This window comes from Eubalaena glacialis, chromosome 4 (assembly GCF_028564815.1).
Source record: "Eubalaena glacialis isolate mEubGla1 chromosome 4, mEubGla1.1.hap2.+ XY, whole genome shotgun sequence".
NCBI lineage: Eukaryota > Metazoa > Chordata > Mammalia > Artiodactyla > Balaenidae > Eubalaena > Eubalaena glacialis.
Genome location: NC_083719.1, coordinates 170431132 through 170451469, shown reverse-complemented (window position 1 = coordinate 170451469; position 20338 = coordinate 170431132). Strand labels below are relative to the sequence as shown.

General features: G+C 38.6%; 1 protein-coding gene across 1 annotated transcript; it reads left to right on the top strand.

Moving 5' to 3' along the window:
* Window positions 1-501: 501 nt before the first annotated feature.
* Window positions 502-15160, top strand: TRIM58 (tripartite motif containing 58). Its single transcript, XM_061190113.1, has 6 exons — window positions 502-986; window positions 4093-4188; window positions 7472-7702; window positions 9597-9619; window positions 9716-9816; window positions 14202-15160. Exons 1-6 carry the CDS (start codon window positions 564-566, stop codon window positions 14789-14791), a joined length of 1464 nt encoding a protein of 487 aa, XP_061046096.1. The 5' UTR covers window positions 502-563; the 3' UTR covers window positions 14792-15160.
* The last annotated feature ends 5178 nt before the right edge of the window (window positions 15161-20338 follow it).

The window sequence follows — 20338 nt, the reverse complement described above, 5'->3', positions numbered from 1 at the left end:
TATTTAAATGCTTTGCATTGTTGTTGGGCTATAGAACCATCATTATTATACACACATTTTTTTTGGATCTCCGTATCAACCCATCTACCTAAATTTTTTATCATGGGCTAATAGGAGGTAGAAAAAATAAAGTTTGGAAAAAAAAAAAAAACTTTAAGAAATCATTATGCCGTATAAGGATAAGAAGGTCATGGGGTAGTTTAGAAAATAATGGAAGGAAGGAGCTAAGCAATTCTCCAAATTTACTGACACTGAAAACATGAGAATTCGGGTTCCAATAAGGTATATACTATGAGGGATTCTGTTAGAAATGATCAGTTTCCTAGGAGGCTAGGGTAACTAGAATGTTAATTTTATCCTTGTGGTTGAGGGTGCCTGAGTTACAACTGTTCCCTGGGAGTAGCTCATTTGGACTCTAGCCAGCGGATAAAACCCATCTTGGGTCTGCTTCTCATGAGGCTGTGCGGTTCCTCCCTTCTGTGCCAGACCACCAGGGGAGATAGCGCAGGCAGCTGGGGAAGGCAGCTCTGCTATCAGCAGGGCCAGGCGAGGCCCGGCCGGCCATGGCCTCGGGGGGGCCCGGGGAGCGGCTGTGCGAGGAGGCCAGGTGCCCAGTGTGCCTGGATTTCCTGCAGAAACCGGTCAGTGTGGACTGCGGCCACAGCTTCTGCCTCAGATGCATCTCCGAGTTCTGCGAGAAGTCCGACAGTGCACAGAGCGGCCTCTATGCCTGTCCGCAGTGCCGGGGTCCCTTCAGGCTGGAGAGCTTCCGCCCCAACAGGCAGCTGGCCAGCCTGGTAGACAGCGTGCGGCAGCTGGGGCTCGGCGCGGGGCCCTCGGGGGCGCGCCTGTGTGCGAGGCACGGCGAGGAGCTGAGTCGCTTCTGTGAGGAAGACCAGGAGGCTCTGTGCTGGGTCTGTGACACCACCCCGGAGCACAGGAGCCACCGCACAACACCGCTGCAGGAGGCCGCCAGGTGCTACCAGGTGAGAGGTGTTACCGTGGCACGTGGAGGGCCGCGATTCCTGGGTCTGGAAATGCGGATCTGTAACAGAGGAGCCGACTGAGTCAGAGGTGTGAAAAGTGCCTTGCTAGGGACAGAGCCAAATGATACCACCTGATCTGAATGACCTGTGCCCTCCGCACCAACCACCCTCCTGGCTCACATTCACCTTGAGGTCTCCATGCCTTTGCTCCGTGCACACCCCACCTTTTGGGACCCCTGTTCAGGAGCTCACACATACCATTATTTTAGGTTGCCCTCCTCTCCCATGAAATTCTCTCTGGACATTTAATTTCATGCTGGTCTTAATTTCCCTGATGTTGATAATCTGGGTTCCACAGCTAGAGCTCTGTTGTAGAGGGCTGTGTTGTCCAATGGGCTTTTAGTTACAGGTGCACATAGTTATTGTAAACACTTCCTAATAACTATCATTTGTATAATGTCTTGCTTTTGCATAGTGTTTATCTCTATGTTAATTAATATTGTCACCAAAACAACCTTCATTTAAAAAAATTTTTTATTTTATATTGGAGTATGGTTGATTCACAATGTTGTGTTAGTTTCAGGTGTACAGCAAAGTGATTCAGTTATATATATACATATATCCATTCTTTTTCAGATTCTTTTCCAATATAGGTTATTACAGAATATTGAGTAGAGTTCCCTGTGCTATGTAGTAGGTCCTTGTTGATTATCTATTTTATATGTAGTAGTGTGTATATGTTAATCCCAAACTCCTAATTTATCCCTTCCCCCAACTTTTCCACTTTGGTAACCATAAATTTGTTTTTGAAGTCAGTGAGCCTATTGCTGTTTTGTAAATAACGTTCATTTGTATCATTTTTTTTAGAGTCCACATGTAAGTGATGTCATATGATATTTGTCTTTCTCTGTCTGACTTACTTCACTTAGTATGATAATCTCTGGGTCCATCCATGTTGCTGTAAATGGCATTGTTTCATTCTTTTTTATGGCTGACTAATATCCCATTGTATATATGTACCACATCTTCTTTATCCATTCATCTGTCAATGGACATTTAGGTTGTTTCCATGTCTTGGCTATTGTAAAAGTGCTGCAGTGAACATTGGGGTGCATAAAGCAACCTTCATGTTTGAACATTTGCTAAGAATAGTGTCTGGATGGGCACAGGGCTCTGATCACCTTTAAAGCCTACCAATGCATGTTACTCTGAAGTAGAAATCCAGTAGCTAAGCACACAGGCCCTTCTCTAGTCAACACATATTTGTGGACTTTTGATGTGAGCATCCTCAATGAAAAGGTGACTCATATTGGAGTACCTGGCCCACAAAAGTGACACCTGTGAAACCCTATGAATAAGATTCTCCCTGCTGGTGCTCATCAAAAGTTTTTGGACATATTCTGAACACATTTAAATTCTCAACATCGGGAACGGCTGCTAGCACAAAGGGGGTTAAAGTCATCTTTAATCTACCGACCTTTACCTGAAGTACCATCACAATGAAATAAAGTGCAAATATCAACTTCCTAAAATAATAATAATAATTAATTAAATGAATAAATTATTATTAATGTATAATTGATGTTTTGTATATTTATATTATGTATTATAATTTATAATAATACAATAATTAGTAATAATAATTATTATTTTAACTTTGATTGTTCTAAATCAAGGTTTGTGATTTTTTTCCCCTCAACTTCCCTCTGGACCTACCAAGAAATATCTTTCTTAGTGTTTCTTCTTGATTTTGGTTGTCTTCTGCAAAATTCAGTTGCTAGCTACTTTCTAGCTAGATTTTTGAAATATATTCCTGCCTTTTTTTCTTTTAATCCATAAGGTACTATATATTGCATGGATAATGTCATATTTCTAAGGAAGTTTTCTCTATTTCAGTAGCTCTTCAACTAAATACCAAATAAATATCTTCTAAACTCCTTAGCCTATCAATCAAGACATTCTAAGGCCCTAAGTTCTCTTACTATAGCTCTTGTCTAAACCAATCATTCGATCCAGCAAAACTAGCCTTATCACTGTTGTCCCCAAACATGCCACAGGTTTTTACCTCCTTGCTTTTGCTTACAATTTCTTTTGTCCATAAGTGTTGAAGTATTCTATTCCTTCCAAACACTAAAAAAATGGCTAGTTTCTTCATCTTTTTAAATGCCTCCATGGATTCTACTGCTATTTTATGTGCTCTACCTTAGAATATTATCTTTAAAAAAGAACAACATTGATGTGTAGGACTTGTTCAATGACTTTGGGAAGAATTTCGTTTTTTGTTTGCTAGTTTTTTTTGTTTTTTTTTTTTCTGAGACTTATTGAATGACTTTGGGAAGAGTTTTAAAATGTGTGTATGTGTCTATCTTTGTGTGTTTTCTCTGTAAATAAAATACATGTGTTTACCTCTAGCAGGGGTCCTAGGGTTGAAAGAGATTTACTTTTCATTAAATTATTTTTCTACCCCTTGTAAGATTTATGACACTCTGTATTTCTTTTTCATTTAGTAAATATTAACTTACAAGTTTTCTTCTGCCAAATATAATAAATACACTTCTGATTATAAAGTAATAAATAACTGTAAGCAGTTGAAATATATAGATATAAGGAATAGCGTCACTTTTCAACCAAGAATTAGGATATGAGATTTTGTTTATTGAATATATTTTCATTGGTCTCTGCCTAGTTTTTATATATTCATCATAAGCATTTTTATCTTTCAAACTTGGTACAAAGTTGCATGAAGTATACTTATTTTAATTTTCTTTATACTTGTATTTCTTGTCATTAAATATTCTGCAACACCTTATTTTAATTCCATCCTGTGAAAATAAAATTTTTCTCACTCCCATATTTTTAACATTTTGGTTAATTACAGTTTTACTATTTAAAATACAATGAACACACTTTTAGATACATCTTTGATTCCATCTGGCATCAACATTTAAAAACATATTTATGTTTAACTGTTATTAATGAGGTCGAACATTTTTATATGTTTTCTAGGGCCTGTTTTAGCTGATCTTTGTATTTCCCCCCACACCCAGTCAATATTAAGTACTGAATGAGGGTATCTGTAATGGCTGCAGCATATCTTCCCAAACAGGTAAAGCTCCAGATGGCCCAGGAACATGTGAGGAAAGAGATGGAGGAAGCCTTGACTCAGGAGGCCAATGTGGGAAAGAAAACTGTCATTTGGAAGGTGAGAGAATATTGGGGTTCAGGAGCCTAGCCTATTTGAAGGATCCAAATTTGGGTCACTAAATCATTCTTCCACCAGCACTCCAGCACTTTTGTTCCATCTACATAGGTACTCAAGAAAAAATCTCAGTTTCACCCTGGATCACCTCATCCCCTCAGATTATATTGTACAGTTGTGTTCTTTTTATCTTTGTTAATGTTACCCCAATCCAAATTGTAAATAAACTTTACTGATCTTGATCTTACTCACTCACTTGATTTTACTCATCTTAACTCACTGCATCACCTAGAACAGAGTTTTGTACTGTCAGTACTAGTTTAAAATATATATATTTGTTAGATGAATGAAATAGTAAATATTTCACATCACTTATATATATGAAAGACAGGCTAATAGTCATCATCTTACATATAGAAAGACAGTCTGAATTTTCAGTCTTTTTCAGTCATTCATAAATATTTTTTCTCTTTTTTATACCTCATCAGCTCTCTTATTTATTTATTTATTTGTTTGTTTGTTTGTTTATTTATTTATGGCTGTGTTGGGTCTTCGTTGCTGCGCAGGCTTTCCCTAGTTGTGGCGAGTAGGGGCTACTATTTTTTTTTTTTTTTTAAATGCTATTCTTGTCTGCTTACATTCTTTTTTTTTTTTTAATGTATGTATGTATGTATGGCTGTGTTGGGTCTTCGTTTCTGTGCGAGGGCTTTCTCTAGTTGTGGCAAGCGGGGGCCACTCTTCATCGCGGTGCGCGGGCCTCTCACTATCGCGGCCTCTCGTTGCCGAGCACAGGCTCCAGACGCGCAGGCTCAGTAATTGTGGCTCACGGGCCGAGCCGCTCCGCGGCTCGTGGGATCCTCCCAGACCAGGGCTCGAACCCACGTCCCCTGCATTGGCAGGCAGACTCTCAACCACTGCGCCACCAGGGAAGCCCGGGGCTACTCTTTGTTGCGGTGCGCGGCTTCTCGTTGTGGTGGCTTCTCTTGTTGCGGAGCATGGGCTCTACGCATGCAGACTTCAGTAGTTGTGGCACACAGGCTCAGTAGTTGTGGCTCGCGGGCTCTCGAGCACAGGCTCAGTAGTTGCGGTGCATGGGCTTAGTTGCTCCACGGCATGTGGGATCTTCCCGGACCAGGGCTCAAACCTATGTCTCCTGCATTGGCAGGTGGATTCTTAACCACTGCACCACCAGGGAAGCCCCTCATGAGCTCTTTTTTCCTCTTACCTATTTATACGTATACACATACACACACACAAACATACACAGAGTGATTCTGAACCTGGCGCAAGTGTTGCCTTCCAAGAGATATTTTGTAATATCTGTAGATGTTTTTGGTTGTCACAACTGGGAGAGGGTGGGTGCTCTACTAGCATCTCATGTGTAGAGGCCAGAAATGCTGCTAGACACCCTGTAATGCACAGGACAGTCACCTCTCCCCCCAAAAAATCACAGCAAAGAATCACCTGGTCTAATGTCAATAGGGTCAATATTGAGAAGCTGTATATAGAAATTACATAGGTGTTTTTATTTATATAATATGTATTATAATATATATAGAATCTATTTTATAGAATATTTCTCTTCTCTGACCTTCTCCAAGGAACCCTTTTATTTTTATAATTCTTTCTTTCTTCTTTTCTCAAAAATTTTGTCTTGTACTCTGTTTTCTGACAATATTTTCATAAGGATTATTTTTGCCATATTTTTCTTCTGTGATAAGTCTTATCTTTTCCCATAGTTATGTATATTATATGTAAAGTTCATTGATAGTGATGTTTATTGATAATTTTTATTCTTTTTATGCTAACGATCCAAGTCAATTGTTTTTAATCCTGACCTGACCACAAATTTACAAAATCAGAAATTCCATATCCGAGATCTGGGTTCCTTCATTTTTTGAACCCTCCGCTGATTATTCTAAAGTAGAGATGATTCTAAGATCCCTGTCCTAGGCCAAATAAACTAGCATGATTTTTACGTTTGAGAATGTATCTATGTGAGCCAAAAGCAACAAGCATGGGCTTAATAAAATAAACTCTAAATTCTGTGAAAACCCTTAGCCTTTCTGTATCTGTAGATATAATTGTAGTACTCAAAAGGATGATATGAGAGAACAGTGAATTGCAACTAAAACCCTTCTGGACCATGTCATCTCTCATGACCCAAACATAATTCCACTTTTTTTCAATGACTGAGTTATTAGCACCACTCCTCAATAGCACAGCCTCCAACATGGAGAATGGGGGAGAAATTCAATGAGTTGTACCTTTCAGAGCAGAATATGGAATTCACAGTTGGTTGACTTTAAAGAGGTCAGAATTATATGAATCTAGTTGTTTAGAAAGTGGCAGAAGGAGGCAGAAATGGGAAATTGGAGGAAAGAGTTGAGTCTTATGAAATTTGAGGAAAACCGTTATTAGAATTCTTTTAAAGGCACTAGCTTGTGTTCTTAAATTGAACCAAAATGGTATAATGTTTAATAATGGACCAGAGAATTCAAAATATGGAGAGACTATGGGAGGGCAATTTGCCTCTTATTCTTAGTTTAAAGCTACTTTTCCACATACCAGTCTCCAGAGAATAAAATTTAGATATATTAATGCTGTATCGAAATGTGTTCCTTAGGTCTATTAAAAAATTATAGAGGTGAGATTTGGGTAGAAATCAAGATGAATTCCCTGAACCTTTGCAATAAGTGGCCTGAGAATAACTTATTTCTTTCTTGGCTCTGCAGAGAATGTTAGCCTTATAGTTTCATGATTACCACATTATTGAGGAATATTTTCTAATCTCTAAACCTTTTCTTATTCACATTTACAAATCCAGGTCTCTCTAATCTCTCTTCATAATTCAGTTATTTCCACACAGTTCTCATTCCAGTGACTGATAGTAAATTTTAACTTGTATTGAGCAACTACTCTATGTTAGTCACTGTGCTCAACAGTTTGATATTTAATTCTAATTCCCAGACCCTTCTTTTCCCCCATTTTACATATGGTACTGAAACTTGAATATGAAAGTGCCTTGTCCTCAAGTCCATGGAAATGGGAACCCAAATCCAACAGTATTTCTCAAACTCTAAGTTTGAAAACTCTAGCAGGCCACTTCTCATGAGTAGTCTCTGGCTTCTGCATGTTGTTAAAATGCAGTGGGTCCGTTCATAGAGTTATGAAGATGAGATCACGCCAGACATTGCCTTCTCCAGCTTCGTCATCCCATCCGTGAAGGTGGAAGCCAAATGCTCTGCCCCAACTGCTGATCATTTGATGCACTGTGTCACTCCAGGAGAAAGTGGAAACGCAGAGGCAACGCTTCAGGTTGGAGTTTGAAAAGTATCGTGGCTTACTAGCCCTGGAGGAGCAACTGCAGCTTAGAAGACTGGAGGAGGAGGAGCGAGCCACCCTGCAGAGACTGCGGGAGAGCAAGAACCGGCTGGTTCATCAGAGCAGGGCCTTGAAGGATCTGGCAGAGGAGCTGGAGGAGAGGTGCCAGCGCCCAGCCCTGGGTCTGCTGGAGGTGGGGCTGGGTGCCTGGGAGGGGAGGGATGGGCAGACCTGAGAACAAGGGGACAGATAGCGGCTTTCAGAGACAAACACCTTAAGCATTTATGATCTTTAGGAAAAGGGCACCCTAGAATTTACTTGGAAAGCATCTTAATTCTTAATCCTGGCATCAGAATCTGAAGGGACCCTAGAGAATCATATAAAATAGTTCATACTAAAGACAAAACTTAAATATTTTTAAAACTAAAATCAATTTAATGATTTACATATGATTAAACAGAAAAAGGACAATCTATAACCTCAAAATCGGTCAATGATGATATTGCTGTATTTCAGTGATGGCCAATCCAAAAAAGTCTTGTTAACCCATTTAAATGTCAATAGCCAAAAGTATGAGTAATATTTTAAATTGTCCACCTTGAAATTTGCATGTTAATTTTTAAGACAAATGCTAATTTTCTAGCCCATATTGCATGACTATTCCAGGTGTGGTAGGGAGAGATTTCCTGGGCTCCATGCAGCTTGCCCACAATATATTTGAGATTATAGAGCAAAGAGACAAATAGCAGGGAAAAGGAAATATTTCCTTTTAATCCTCCTTGAAGGCATTAAATCCCAAGTGAATTGAGAAAGTCTTCGTTGTTGCTGGGTGCATGCTATCATGATAGAACTCATTGCAATAGAAATTTTCTGGGCGTGCTTCATTGTATCTCATCCCCAATGCCTCATTTAGGGATTTCTGAACTAAGTAATTCCTATCCTCATACAAGTGCTGTGATAAATAGCACTGGTTACAGAGTGGGGGGTCATTAAATGAATGCATTTACAAAACATTTTTCTTTAATTTGTCCCATTTTGTCTTCAATATATCTATATATCAGTAAAACTTGTGTTGTTGTTATTAGTATTGTTATTATCTTTATTATTATTGCTATGCCCACTTCCTAGTGAGCAAACTGTCAGAAAGGAATAAATTTTCTAAATTTCAGACAGTAAATAAACACAAGAACTCTGGCATTTTCAATAATATTCATTATCTCATCTTACCATATCTCAAAACACAATGTATATAAAGTTATCATTTATTAGCACTGAAGAAATGTTAAAATGTCTTATAATATAAATCTTAGGGAGAATATATTCTCAAATAATTTAGTTTCATTTTTATACCCACTTTTCCCTTTCTTTCTCAGTACCAGTAAGCTATATTTCACCCGCAATGGCCAAAAACAAGGCCTGTCATTCCGATGAAAAGTAAAGCTAATCATTTCCCTGTTTTTATGCCCTGTCAAAATTAATCTGACAGGTGGCTATTTTTTAGAGGGAGAGGGGAAATGCAATGCAGGTGATTTATTTAATAATCTACTCTGAGATAAAATGTTGCTAGATATTAATGACTTCTATTTTTATCCACTTAGGTAATTTAGACATGGTATGTTGGTTCAAGGAATGAGGAATTTAGGGTTTTCTTAAAAGGACATTGAGAGCAACATTTTATGTCTAACCTTTCAATGTTACTCAAATAAATTCTGCAGATACTTAGAATCTGTTTTTACCCTAATTGCATTCACAGAATGTAACTCTTTACTAAAATATCCAAATGTCAGAATTATCAATTCAGAAAATAGTTAAACCAATAGATATTATAGGAATTAACCTAAACTTTGTGTGGTCTGATTTTATTTTAATAGAGGCAAACTGATTATACTATTTTAAATTCATGAGAAAACTCAACAACAGCCTGTTTTTAGCCTATATTAAGAGAGAGTCATGTCGCTTATAGTTTTACCTTAATAATTAATGATTTCCAGTAATTCCTAAAAAGATATTCATGGTGTGTCCCCAGTCTGTCAAAAGCAGTTCAGAGGTCTAACTCACACCTACTTGTGTTTGTCTTTCACTTTCAGGGTGCAGGAGGAGCCTTGAGCCGGTACGTTTACTTTCTGAATCAAAGAATGGGTTGGGAGAGGCTGGGGAGGTTGGTGGATAACCCTACTGAGAACTGTGGGTTCTGTGCTCTTCTCAGAAGTAAGAGTGTTACACGGCTGGATCCGGAGACCATCCCCATGGAGCTGAAGACAATGTGTCGCATCCCTGGGATGAGGGAAATGTTGAGAAAGTTCCAAGGTAGGCTGCATTTTAGAGCTTGAGGAACTATGACACCTGGAATTTGGCTCTTATTGCAATTTGTTACTGTAGCAGTCAGGCTATAGTAACAAACAGAACCCAAAGTTTAGTGGCTAAAATCAGAAAGGTTTATTTCGAGATCATGTTTTAGGTTGATTACTAGATTGTGGAGGCTTTAATTTCACGTAATCTCACTCCGGGAACCTGTGCAGACAGAGCCCCACCTCCTTCCTGTTGCTGGTAGCCATGGAAAAGGGCAAGGTTATGATGAATCAGGCACTACTCGGAAGTGGCACACATGGCTTTCCTGAAGATTTTATTGATAGAAGTGAGTCACACGTTTATGCCAAACTATAAGGGAGGAAGGGAGATAGCACCGTGCTCAGAATAAAAAAAAAAAAAAAAAAAGAATATTGGGATACTTCTGAATAGTATGAAAGAATATCAGAGTCACTGACACCCATATAAGCTACATTTGGTTAGAATGATGGGCTTGAAAGTGATATTAGCTGTGATATAAGTAACATTAGTTCTAATCAATCTCCATTTCCTTGTTTATAAAATGCTAAAAAATTGTATTGTTTGGAGGACAAAATGAAACATTTGAAAACAAAAAATCATCAATATATGAAAGCATTGCAGTGTATCAAATAATATAAGGTTTGGATTATTTTATTATCTGGCAATTTGATGAATTTCTTAAATTAGATAGTTAATAAAGCCAAAAATATTCAGTCAATTATATTTAAGTACTCTCTGTAGGCTCTGTGGTGTTATAATTAGTTTGTTTGGTCCTATTATGTTGTTTTTTAAAACAGTAACAGTTCAATACTTTTAATTTCTTTTTTATATTCAATTTATACCAAGTAATGAAAACAGACAGTGGCTAAATAGTGGCTTTATTACTTACAGGGAAACCACTTTGTCCCATGATGAGAAAACCCATCTCATCAGTCCTGTTCAATGATTTAATCAAGGTTCTGATGGGCAAAGTAATATGTACTAACTGCATGAAATGTTGCAAGTTACTACACTCTCATAATCAGTGTCTCCATATTCCCAATTATTTTTACTGAATTAACTAATCAATTCCACAAATATTGTGTATTTTATGACAGCTACTCTTCTAAACATTAGAATATAAAATTGAACAATAACATCAACTTACAAATCTACAGCTTCATGTTGCATATATTTGCTTAAATTATGCAAAATACACAGAATGTTAGAAGATGATACAGAATATTGAAAAAAAGAATAAATTAAGGGTGGCCAGAAGTTCTGGGGTTAGAGCATCTAATTTGGAATTTGATCATCAAGGAAGACGTCACTCAGTAGGGGATAACTCAGCAAATATCTGATCTGGAGGAAAGCATTCCAGGCATCAGAAATGAGTGCCAAGGCCTGAGATGGAAGTATGGAAGATGCATTCCAGGAGCTATGAGGAGTTCTGTGCGGCTGTGGTGGAGTGAGTGAGGGGAGAGCTGGAGAGGCCAAGAAAAGTCCAAGTAGCACAGGACCCAACAGGCAGGCCACTGTGAGCAATGCTTTACCTCCAAGTGAAATAGAACATCAGTTAAAAGTTGTAAATGGAGGAATAGGATGATTAGATTAATGTTTTGTGGCGATCACTCTGTGTGCTTTATTGAGAATAAATTACAGAGGGGCAAGTCTTGATGTGGGAAAGCCAGTTAGGATCCTTTGTAATAATTCAATCAGAGACGATTGTCCATTGGACAAGGGTAGTAGTACTGGAGGTGCAGAGAAGTGGACAGAATCTTGGTATTTTGAAGGCAAAGCTGGCAAGATCTGCTGTTGGATTAGATATGAGGTGTCAGAGAAGGAGAAAAGTTGTGAATGATTCCAAGGTTTAAATCTCCAGAATTGGGTAATGAAATTGCTGTTTACATTGACAGGTAAAGCTGCAGGCGAGACAGAAAAAGGGAAATGGGTTTTAGACACATCAATGTTGTGATGAATGTTAAATATCCAAATGTTGATGTCAGGTACACAGATGAATTTACAAATATGGAGTTCCAGGAGAAAAGTCTAGGCTAGATATATATATTTGGAATTAGTAAGCGCATGAATGGAATTTAATTAATGCAATGTGCCTGCCAGCCCCAGAACACATCAGAAGTGATCTGAGAAAGAGGCAAGAGGTCCCAATCCTGAGACCATTGGCTTCTCGAATAGCAGTGATGGAGGAGAAGAGGAGAAAATAGCAAAGGAGACCAAGAAGGGGAGGCCAGTGGAGAGGGAGGGAAAGCATGATGACTGGTGTCTTTGGGAAAGGGAAGTGAAGTTTCCCAGGACAAAAGGATTCTCAACAGTGTTGAGTGCTACAGAAAAGTCATTTAAGGTGAACTTTAAGGACTGATCATTGATCGATGCATGGGGCACTGGGAAGAAGGAGTAGTTTGCTTAAGATATTATTCTATCTTGGTGAGCAACTGAGTTTAAGAAAGAAGAGGGGGCTTCCCTGGTGGCGCAGTGGTTGGGAACCTGCCTGCCAATGCAGGGGACACGGGTTCGAGCCCTGGTCTGGGAAGATCCCACATGCCGCGGAGCGACTAAGCCCGTGAGCCACAACTGAGCCTGCGCGTCTGGAGCCTGTGCTCCGCAACGGGAGAGGCCGCGACGGTGAGAGGCCCGCGCACCGCGATGAAGAGTGGCCCCATGAAGAGTGGCCCCCGCTCGCCGCAACTGGAGAAAGCCCTCGCACAGAAACGAAGACCCAACACAGCCAAAAAATAAATAAATAAATAAAATAAATATAAATAAATAAATCAATTTAAAAAAAAAAAAAAAGAAAGAAGAGGTAGGGAGAGGAACTGGAGATAGATGTATTAATAACTATTTCACAGATTTATTTTCTTATAAATGGAGCAAATAAGTGTGCTGGAGTGGGAATGATGCATGACGACATGACATCTGTTAAATAGGCCTAACACAATTCCACGGAGACCCACTTTTCAATTCCCGTTATTTATGACAGGAAAATCATACAATTTGGGAAAATCACATAATCTCTTGTTGGACTCTGAGTCTCCTCATCTACAATATGAGGATGATAATGGCACCCTTGAGGGTGGTTCCATGGGATAGTATAGATGATGTACTACTTATGTGACCCATTCAGGTTTGAGTATCAATAAAAGATAGCTAGAAGTGGTTTAGAGACAAAGAAGAATAACAGTCAGCATATTAGTATTTGTTATTAGTATATTAAAAATTAAAATATGATTAATGAAATTTACTATTTTTGAATGTTTACCAAAAAAAAAAGACACTGAATATTTTACATCCTCCCTTCTTCACTGAGGTCATTTCATTTGTAGATTTATTTATTAATTATATGTACAAATAAAATTTCATATCAATCTCACTGGGACTTCACAGTATCAGTAGTAGTTTTCTATTGCTGCATAGCAAATTATCACAAACTTAGCTACCCAAAACCACATCCATTTATTGGCTCACAGTTCTTCAGATCAGATAACCACATGGGATCAGCTGGCCTCTCTGCTTGAGGTTTCATAAGATCAAAAATCAAGGTGTTGACCAGGCTGGGCTTCTCTAAAGGGTCCAGGGAAGAGTCCACTTGCAAGCTTATTCAGTGTGTTGACATAAAGCAGTTCCTTGCAGTTGTGGGACTGAGATTTCCATCTCCTTGCTGGTTATCAGTTGGAGGTCACTCACCCTTCTCCTCAGTTGTGGCCCACTCCATCTTCAAAGGCAGCAATGACACATCAAATCCAAATCTCTCTGATTTTCACTTCTGGTGGCAGCCTGATAGCCAAAGAAACCTCTCTGATTTTAAAAGGTGATTTTATTAGACCCACTCAGATAATCTCCCTCTTGTCACATAATATAACAGAATCACGAGAGTACCACCAGGGTCTGAAGGTCATGAGGCTCATCTTAGAATTCTTGCTACCATAGTAACATAGCTTTGAAAGTGGTGGATTTTATACCAATGAATTTTTCCTATAGGCTTTGAGGAGAAAAAAAATCCCAAGGGAGTTGTAAATTTTATTTTAAATGCAGATTTTCCAAAGAGCACCAAAGATCTTCCAAAGTTCCCTGGATAGAGATAAAAGGAATCTAAATGGTTATGCACATGGTTTGTCTTATCATCAATGATTATGTTTTAATTGGGACAGTAATGAGTCCTGGATTATGCAGACATAGCAGTGGAATACACTCAAAAGCAATAAAGCATATACTCATCGACCTGCAAGGTGAAACACATATTTTGTTATCTCCAGGAGTTATTAGAGGGAGAATGAGGAATGGCGTGACAGTTCTCAATATCATGGCTTCCTAAGTTTTCACCAGTCTTTTCTGTTCTTTTACATGTTTCCACAAAATTCTTTCTGCAGTTGACATAAAACTGGATCCCGCCACAGCACATCCTAGCCTCCTCTTGACTGCTGACCTGCGCAGTGTGCAGGATGGAGAACTATGGAGGGATGTCCCCAACAACCCTGAACGATTTGACACATGGCCTTGTATCCTGGGTTTGCAGAACTTCTCATCAGGGAGGCATTACTGGGAAGTCGTGGTGGGAGAAAAAGCAGAATGGGGGTTAGGTGTCTGTCAAGACACGGTGTCAAGAAAGGGGGAAACCACACCATCTCCTGAGAACGGGGTCTGGGCCATGTGGCTACTGAAAGGGAGTGAGTACATGGTCCTTGCCTCTCCATCAGTTCCTCTCCTCCACCTGGAACGGCCTCGCTGCATTGGGATTTTCTTGGACTATGAAGCAGGTGAAATCTCCTTTTACAACATCACAAATGGGTCTTATATTTACACGTTCAATCACCTTTTCTCTGGTTTTCTTCGACCTTATTTTTTCATTTGTGACACGACTCCTCTTATCTTACCACCTATGACAGAAGTGGAGTTAGAAAATTGGGCATCCAGCGGTCATTTTCACCCTGCTTCTAACATTACAGACGATCCTTCCTAAAATTCTGTTGCTAAGCTACACCCCAAGCCTAGCAAAGTTTCCTGGAGTAGAATGGAGGGTATAGATATGTGAAGGCTCAACAGATGTCCCCATTTAGGTCAGCACTTCATTCCTTGTCACTATGGACCTTTTCCCATGGGGCAAAAGAGAAAATATAAAATATTTGTGTTTGGACAAGGATTGTATAGCATAGTAATTTTAGAAATGGAGCAGTCTTACCACTCTTTTTCCCAAATGGCTCCACATACTTTCTTGATGTGTTTTCTTCAAATGAATGGACCTCGTATTAAAGATATCTATACATTTATTTTAATGTCTCATTCCTTTTAAAATCTCTTCATTCCAATCTTCCATATATTAAGAATTAGAAATGGCAATTCTTAAATTGGTTCAGAACAGTCCAATATTGTTCTAGCATCAGCTCCGTAATTCTTTTTCCTCCTCCTTATTTTCCTTCTCTTATTCTCTCCTCTTTCTCTGTCTCTCTGCCTCTGCATCTTTCTGTCTCTGTCTCTCTCACTTTTGCTCTTTATTGCTTCTTCTTTTCTTGCTTTATACCTCTTATTGCTTAACCTTCCATTTCCTTCTAGATTAATATATTCAGAACCATCTCTTTATATATTCATGATTCCTATGACTATTCAATTACTCTTTAAATCCTCTTCACTCAGGGGTCAATTTTTGAGAATGATGAAATTCATTCCTCTAATTCTAGTATCACTGAGCCCCATGCCTTATCCCTTACAACTTTTTCCTTTATCTTTGGATACATTTTTTTTTAATTGAAGCACAGTTGATTTACAATATTGTGTTAGTTTCAGGTGTACAGCATCGATACATTTTTTAGAGTAGAAATTTCTCAGAATTCTGATTCAACTAGTTCTTTGACCTAGTCATTTACTAGTTGTAAGACTTCAAACAAGCAACCTCTCTCTCTCAGTCTCAGCTACTTAGTATGATTCCTGTACATGGAACAATGATATTGACCTCCCAATGTTTTGGGAAATAAGTAAGGTTGTGATTTATATGATTGGTTTAAATTCAACTTTACTACTTAAATACAATGTAAAAATGACCAGAATGATGAAATGATAATAATATTTGACTTATTTTTAAAGTATATTCTGTACATTTCCAACAAAATTCTTAAAAATTATTGAAAGCTAACTCTGCTACCATCTTTCTCTATATCTATGTCTAATAAATAATTGCTAACCAAATGCTAAAATGCTTAAATGCTAAATAATTATTAATTAATAGAAAATTTAGATAACCTTATCCTGATAATAATCCACCAAGACTTTAATCCTCTACTTTAACTCTACCTTGACTTTTTTTTTTTATTATTAGTTAATTAATTTATTTATTTTTGGCTGTGTTGGGACTTCGTTTCTGTGCGAGGGCTTTCTCCAGTTGTGGCGAGAGGGGGCCACTCTTCATCGCCGTGCGCGGGCCTCTCACTGTCGCGGCCTCTCCCGTTGCGGAGCACAGGCTCCAGACGCGCAGGCTCAGTACTTGTGGCTCACGGGCTTAGTTGCTACGTGGCATGTGAGATCTTCCCAGACCAGGGCTTGAACCCGTGTCCCCTGCATTGGCAGGCAGATTCTTAACCACTGCGCCACCAGGGAAGCCCTCTACCTTGACTTTTAAGGAGCTTTTCTCATCTAGAGAGATTTCTTTGACTAAAATCTTTCACATACTTTGCAATAACATTACTAATATAGTTTTCTTTCTATATTTTTTAATATATTTCTTTTCAGACTTTTTACATTTGGAGGAACATTATGGAATATAATAATTTTAGAAATAGCAAAATTTTATCAAACTGTATTTCCAGATGACTCTACATATTTTATTGAAGGGGCCTTGTATTAAACAAAGATTTCTGTATATTCATATTTGATACATGTATGTTTGATCATGAACAAACAATTCTCCTCTTTGTCTCTTTTGGAAACAGAGGTAATAATAATGTACCCTTACATCCCTCTTGTTGATATTTTATATACCATGAATTCTCTAGGCCTTTTCTATTCATGATCTAAGTAGAAACTGGCTCATGCAGTGGGTCTCAGTTCATGCTTCCCCATCATCAGGGCTTAAATGAGGCATGACAACTTATTGTAACACCTGAGTATTCATATCACTATAGGGCCAGCAATTATGACAGGAGTCATGACAGAGAACATACACTCAGAGCAGTAGAGCCCCTTCCCCACAGGGATCAAGAGGGTCACTGGTCTAAGATCATGTCACCCCTGGGGGCTCCACCCATTCACCAGGACAAGGAAGCCTTATGGCCTCAGGCCTGCTACCCTCTTCAAGGGGTGAAAAGGGAATCCCAAGAATGCCTCCTCCCTACCAAGAAAGCTAACATCCTAGTCTCCACTGTCACCCTTTAATCCTATTATCTCAATGTGCATCTTATCATGATGTATGTTAGTTACTAAACAAACTTAAATCTTTCTTCATCCCTTGCATTCCAAGTTTCACAAAGCTTTGTGCATATCCTATTATAATCCCTACTCCTTCCCTTCCCAATTCCATACACACACACACACACACACACACACACTCACTCACACACATTCACTCATACACAATACACAGAATCTTTTCCAGTGGATAAAGACTCCATTTTTTCAGTTACTCAGGCCAACAATCTGACTAACTCCTTTCTTGATTTTACTTTCTCATATCTAGTCCATCAGTAAGCCCTGCTGGCTCTACCTTCAGCATATATCTAGAGTTCAGCCAGAGCTAACCTAACCACTCTGCTGCTATAACCATCATCTTAACATCCATTCTCTCCCTCTGGGTTATTACATTAGTTTCCTAACAGTAATCCTGGCTTTACCTCAGCCACTTCTGTATCTTTTCTCAATGCGGCAGCCAGGCTGATCCTTTTAGCACCCAAGATTGTAGTACCATTGCAGTTACCTTCCATTCAACTTATAGTTATAGCCAAAATCTTTGCAACAAACCCTCAGACCCTAGAAGATCTGAGCACAAGTTCCTACTCTGATTCTGACTCCCTCCCCTTACTTCCCCTTTTATTCTTCTCCATCTATTCTGGCCTCCTGGCTGGGTTTACACCACCAGGCACTTCCTACTATTGGGCCTTTCTCCCAGCTGTGCCTTCTACCTGCAATTTCCTTTTCCCAGATGCCTCTTTAATTCATTCCCTTTCTTTCTTTAAGCCTGCTCAAATCCAGCTTCTCACTGAGAACCATACAACCTGACCTACCCCAGAACCCACCCAGAGCTTACCCTCCCACTCCCCTTCACTGGGCCCAATGGAGGCTCTTTTCTTCAATATAGTACTTATCAGCTTCTACTATATTTTATTGTTATCCTATTTATTGGGTTTATTTTTATTTATTTATTTATTTTTGCTTTTGCCTTTTCTGGATAGAATGTAAGCATCCTGAGGGGAGGGATCATTGTCTATTGATAATGATATATCTGACATATCTCAAACACCTCAAGTACTGGTTTGTATGTGGTTATCACTCAATGCATATTTGTTGAATAAATAAATGATTAACTTTTGGTGGACAGAATTAAATTCTGGGTCTGAAAATATTTTGTGAAATGTAATATAGTGGTATTATTATTATTAATTTATAACTAGACAACTACTGACATAAAGCTTAATGTCAAGTTCTAAATGAGTAAAATCAATGCTTAAGTGTAGAGGAAATTTGAATAGAAGGCTAAATTTGAATAGAGGAAATTTGAATAGAGGTAATGATTCTCGTGGCATGATGAATTGCTGTGCCCAGGCATGGTTCCACTGAGCCTCCTGTAGCTTTGATTCCCTATGACAATACGACACCTTTGACTCATGCATTGCCTTGTATGCGCTCCATATGCAAATTTTCATACTCACTAAGAATGTGGGGAACGTTATATAAAACTCTATGGAATAAAAAATTTATAGAAATTGACTCTTTCATGCTTTATGAACCCCTCTTCATCTTAACTGCAAGGTAGAGCTACCTCCTCTCCCTACAGGATGTCTTTGGTCTGCTCTCCCCACCATCGCTCCCCTTCTTCCAGGCATCCCTCTGTTACAGCTGGACTTTTTTCTAGCACAAATCATTATAAAGAATGACTAAAATCATAAAGAATGATTAAAAAGTCATTCTCAAACATTAGTTTTTCCAAAGCTGTAACTCTCCAGAGCTATGTTTATAGTTTACCAAAAGACTGGCTGATTTATTCAAATAACTAATTTGATCATTTTCCCCACCACTCAATCATGTGACTGATTTGTCAAGTGAATTAACTAACTAAACTAGTTATCCTAGCATGATGGAAAGGCCCTGAAGGAAGGGGACTAGGAGGAAGGTGATATGTGGGGCTGGCTGGGAACAGGAAGTAAAATAGCTTCATCAGCAGGCAGAAGGAACTGAGCTAATTTACAGTGGTGATTTGACACTTATTGTCCCAAAGGGCAGAGAAATTGGGAACACTGGGATTTATTAAATCTGTCTGCTCTCCGAGAACCGACCCCTCCATGCATGTTTTCTGTGTGCTTCTGGGGTCTTCTGTGGATTTACTCTTTTATTATAACAGGGAAGGATGGAGGTGGTCAGCATATAAACACATGTATGTATATATGTCTGTATAAAAAACATATTCTACAAATCTACAAGTTCTAAACATTTACCTATATGGTAAATTTTTACTCCTTTACTCCTTGACTCTGTAACTGTGTGTATTCCAAAGAACCCAGTAATTATTTTGATAAATCTCATAGCCAATTGATTCAAGCTAGCCTGTTTTTCTCTGATATTGCATGGCTGATTGCAGGGACTCAATTTGTATTCATTTATCTATTATTATTAGTTTTCTGTTTCAGCCTTGGCATGCCTCTGTAAGAGCATTAAAAACACAGTCATATATACACAGTCTAATAAATTAGGAGTTCATGACACTTGCTCAATTTCCCCCTAGTTAGGTTTTGAAACTAAAGTATAAATCCTAACTAACTAACTAAATAACTAAATAAAGCAAAATTTTTCTCCCTGTCAGTTTCTTAAATTAGTAATAAACTTTCAATTGATCAATGCACCTAAACAATTTTTCAACTATCTAGGACAATGGGTTCTTTCTTTTTCATACATAAAATTCTTAATAAAACAATGTCTGAATACTTTTGCCCCATTTTCAGTAGGTCTGAGGGGAAAAAAAGTGATTCTTTCCAAGTGGGATGGGACTGATTATACCTCAGTTGTTTTTTAGTTACATAATAATTCTTGGGAACAGAGGAAGGAAGCAAATGATCCATCAGTATTTATGTTTATAGAACAAAAATGGATTGAGTCCCTGATTTTACTTACATGAAGTAATAAATTCTTTCCATATCAAGAGACAAATTTTCATGGGTCTCATTTTCTGTCTGGACCCTATGGGAGATTATAGAGTTTGCTGTGATGTATACCTACAGCACACCTCAGTGTATGTACTAATGACCCCTGTGGGTTTAGAAGTTTCACCCAGAGCTTGGGGCTGTTGAGAAACCCAGACCACCATCAGGGT

What these genes read in the sequence shown, in the direction of transcription:
- TRIM58 (XM_061190113.1), top strand. Translation starts at nt 564, where the DNA reads ATGGCCTCGGGGGGGCCCGGGGAGCGGCTGTGCGAGGAGGCCAGGTGC. An exon ending in GCAGGAGGAGCCTTGAGCCG is followed by an intron (nt 9,620 to 9,715) that starts GTACGTTTACTT and finishes TGCTCTTCTCAG; the next exon opens with AAGTAAGAGTGTTACACGGC. An exon ending in AATGTTGAGAAAGTTCCAAG is followed by an intron (nt 9,817 to 14,201) that starts GTAGGCTGCATT and finishes TTCTTTCTGCAG; the next exon opens with TTGACATAAAACTGGATCCC.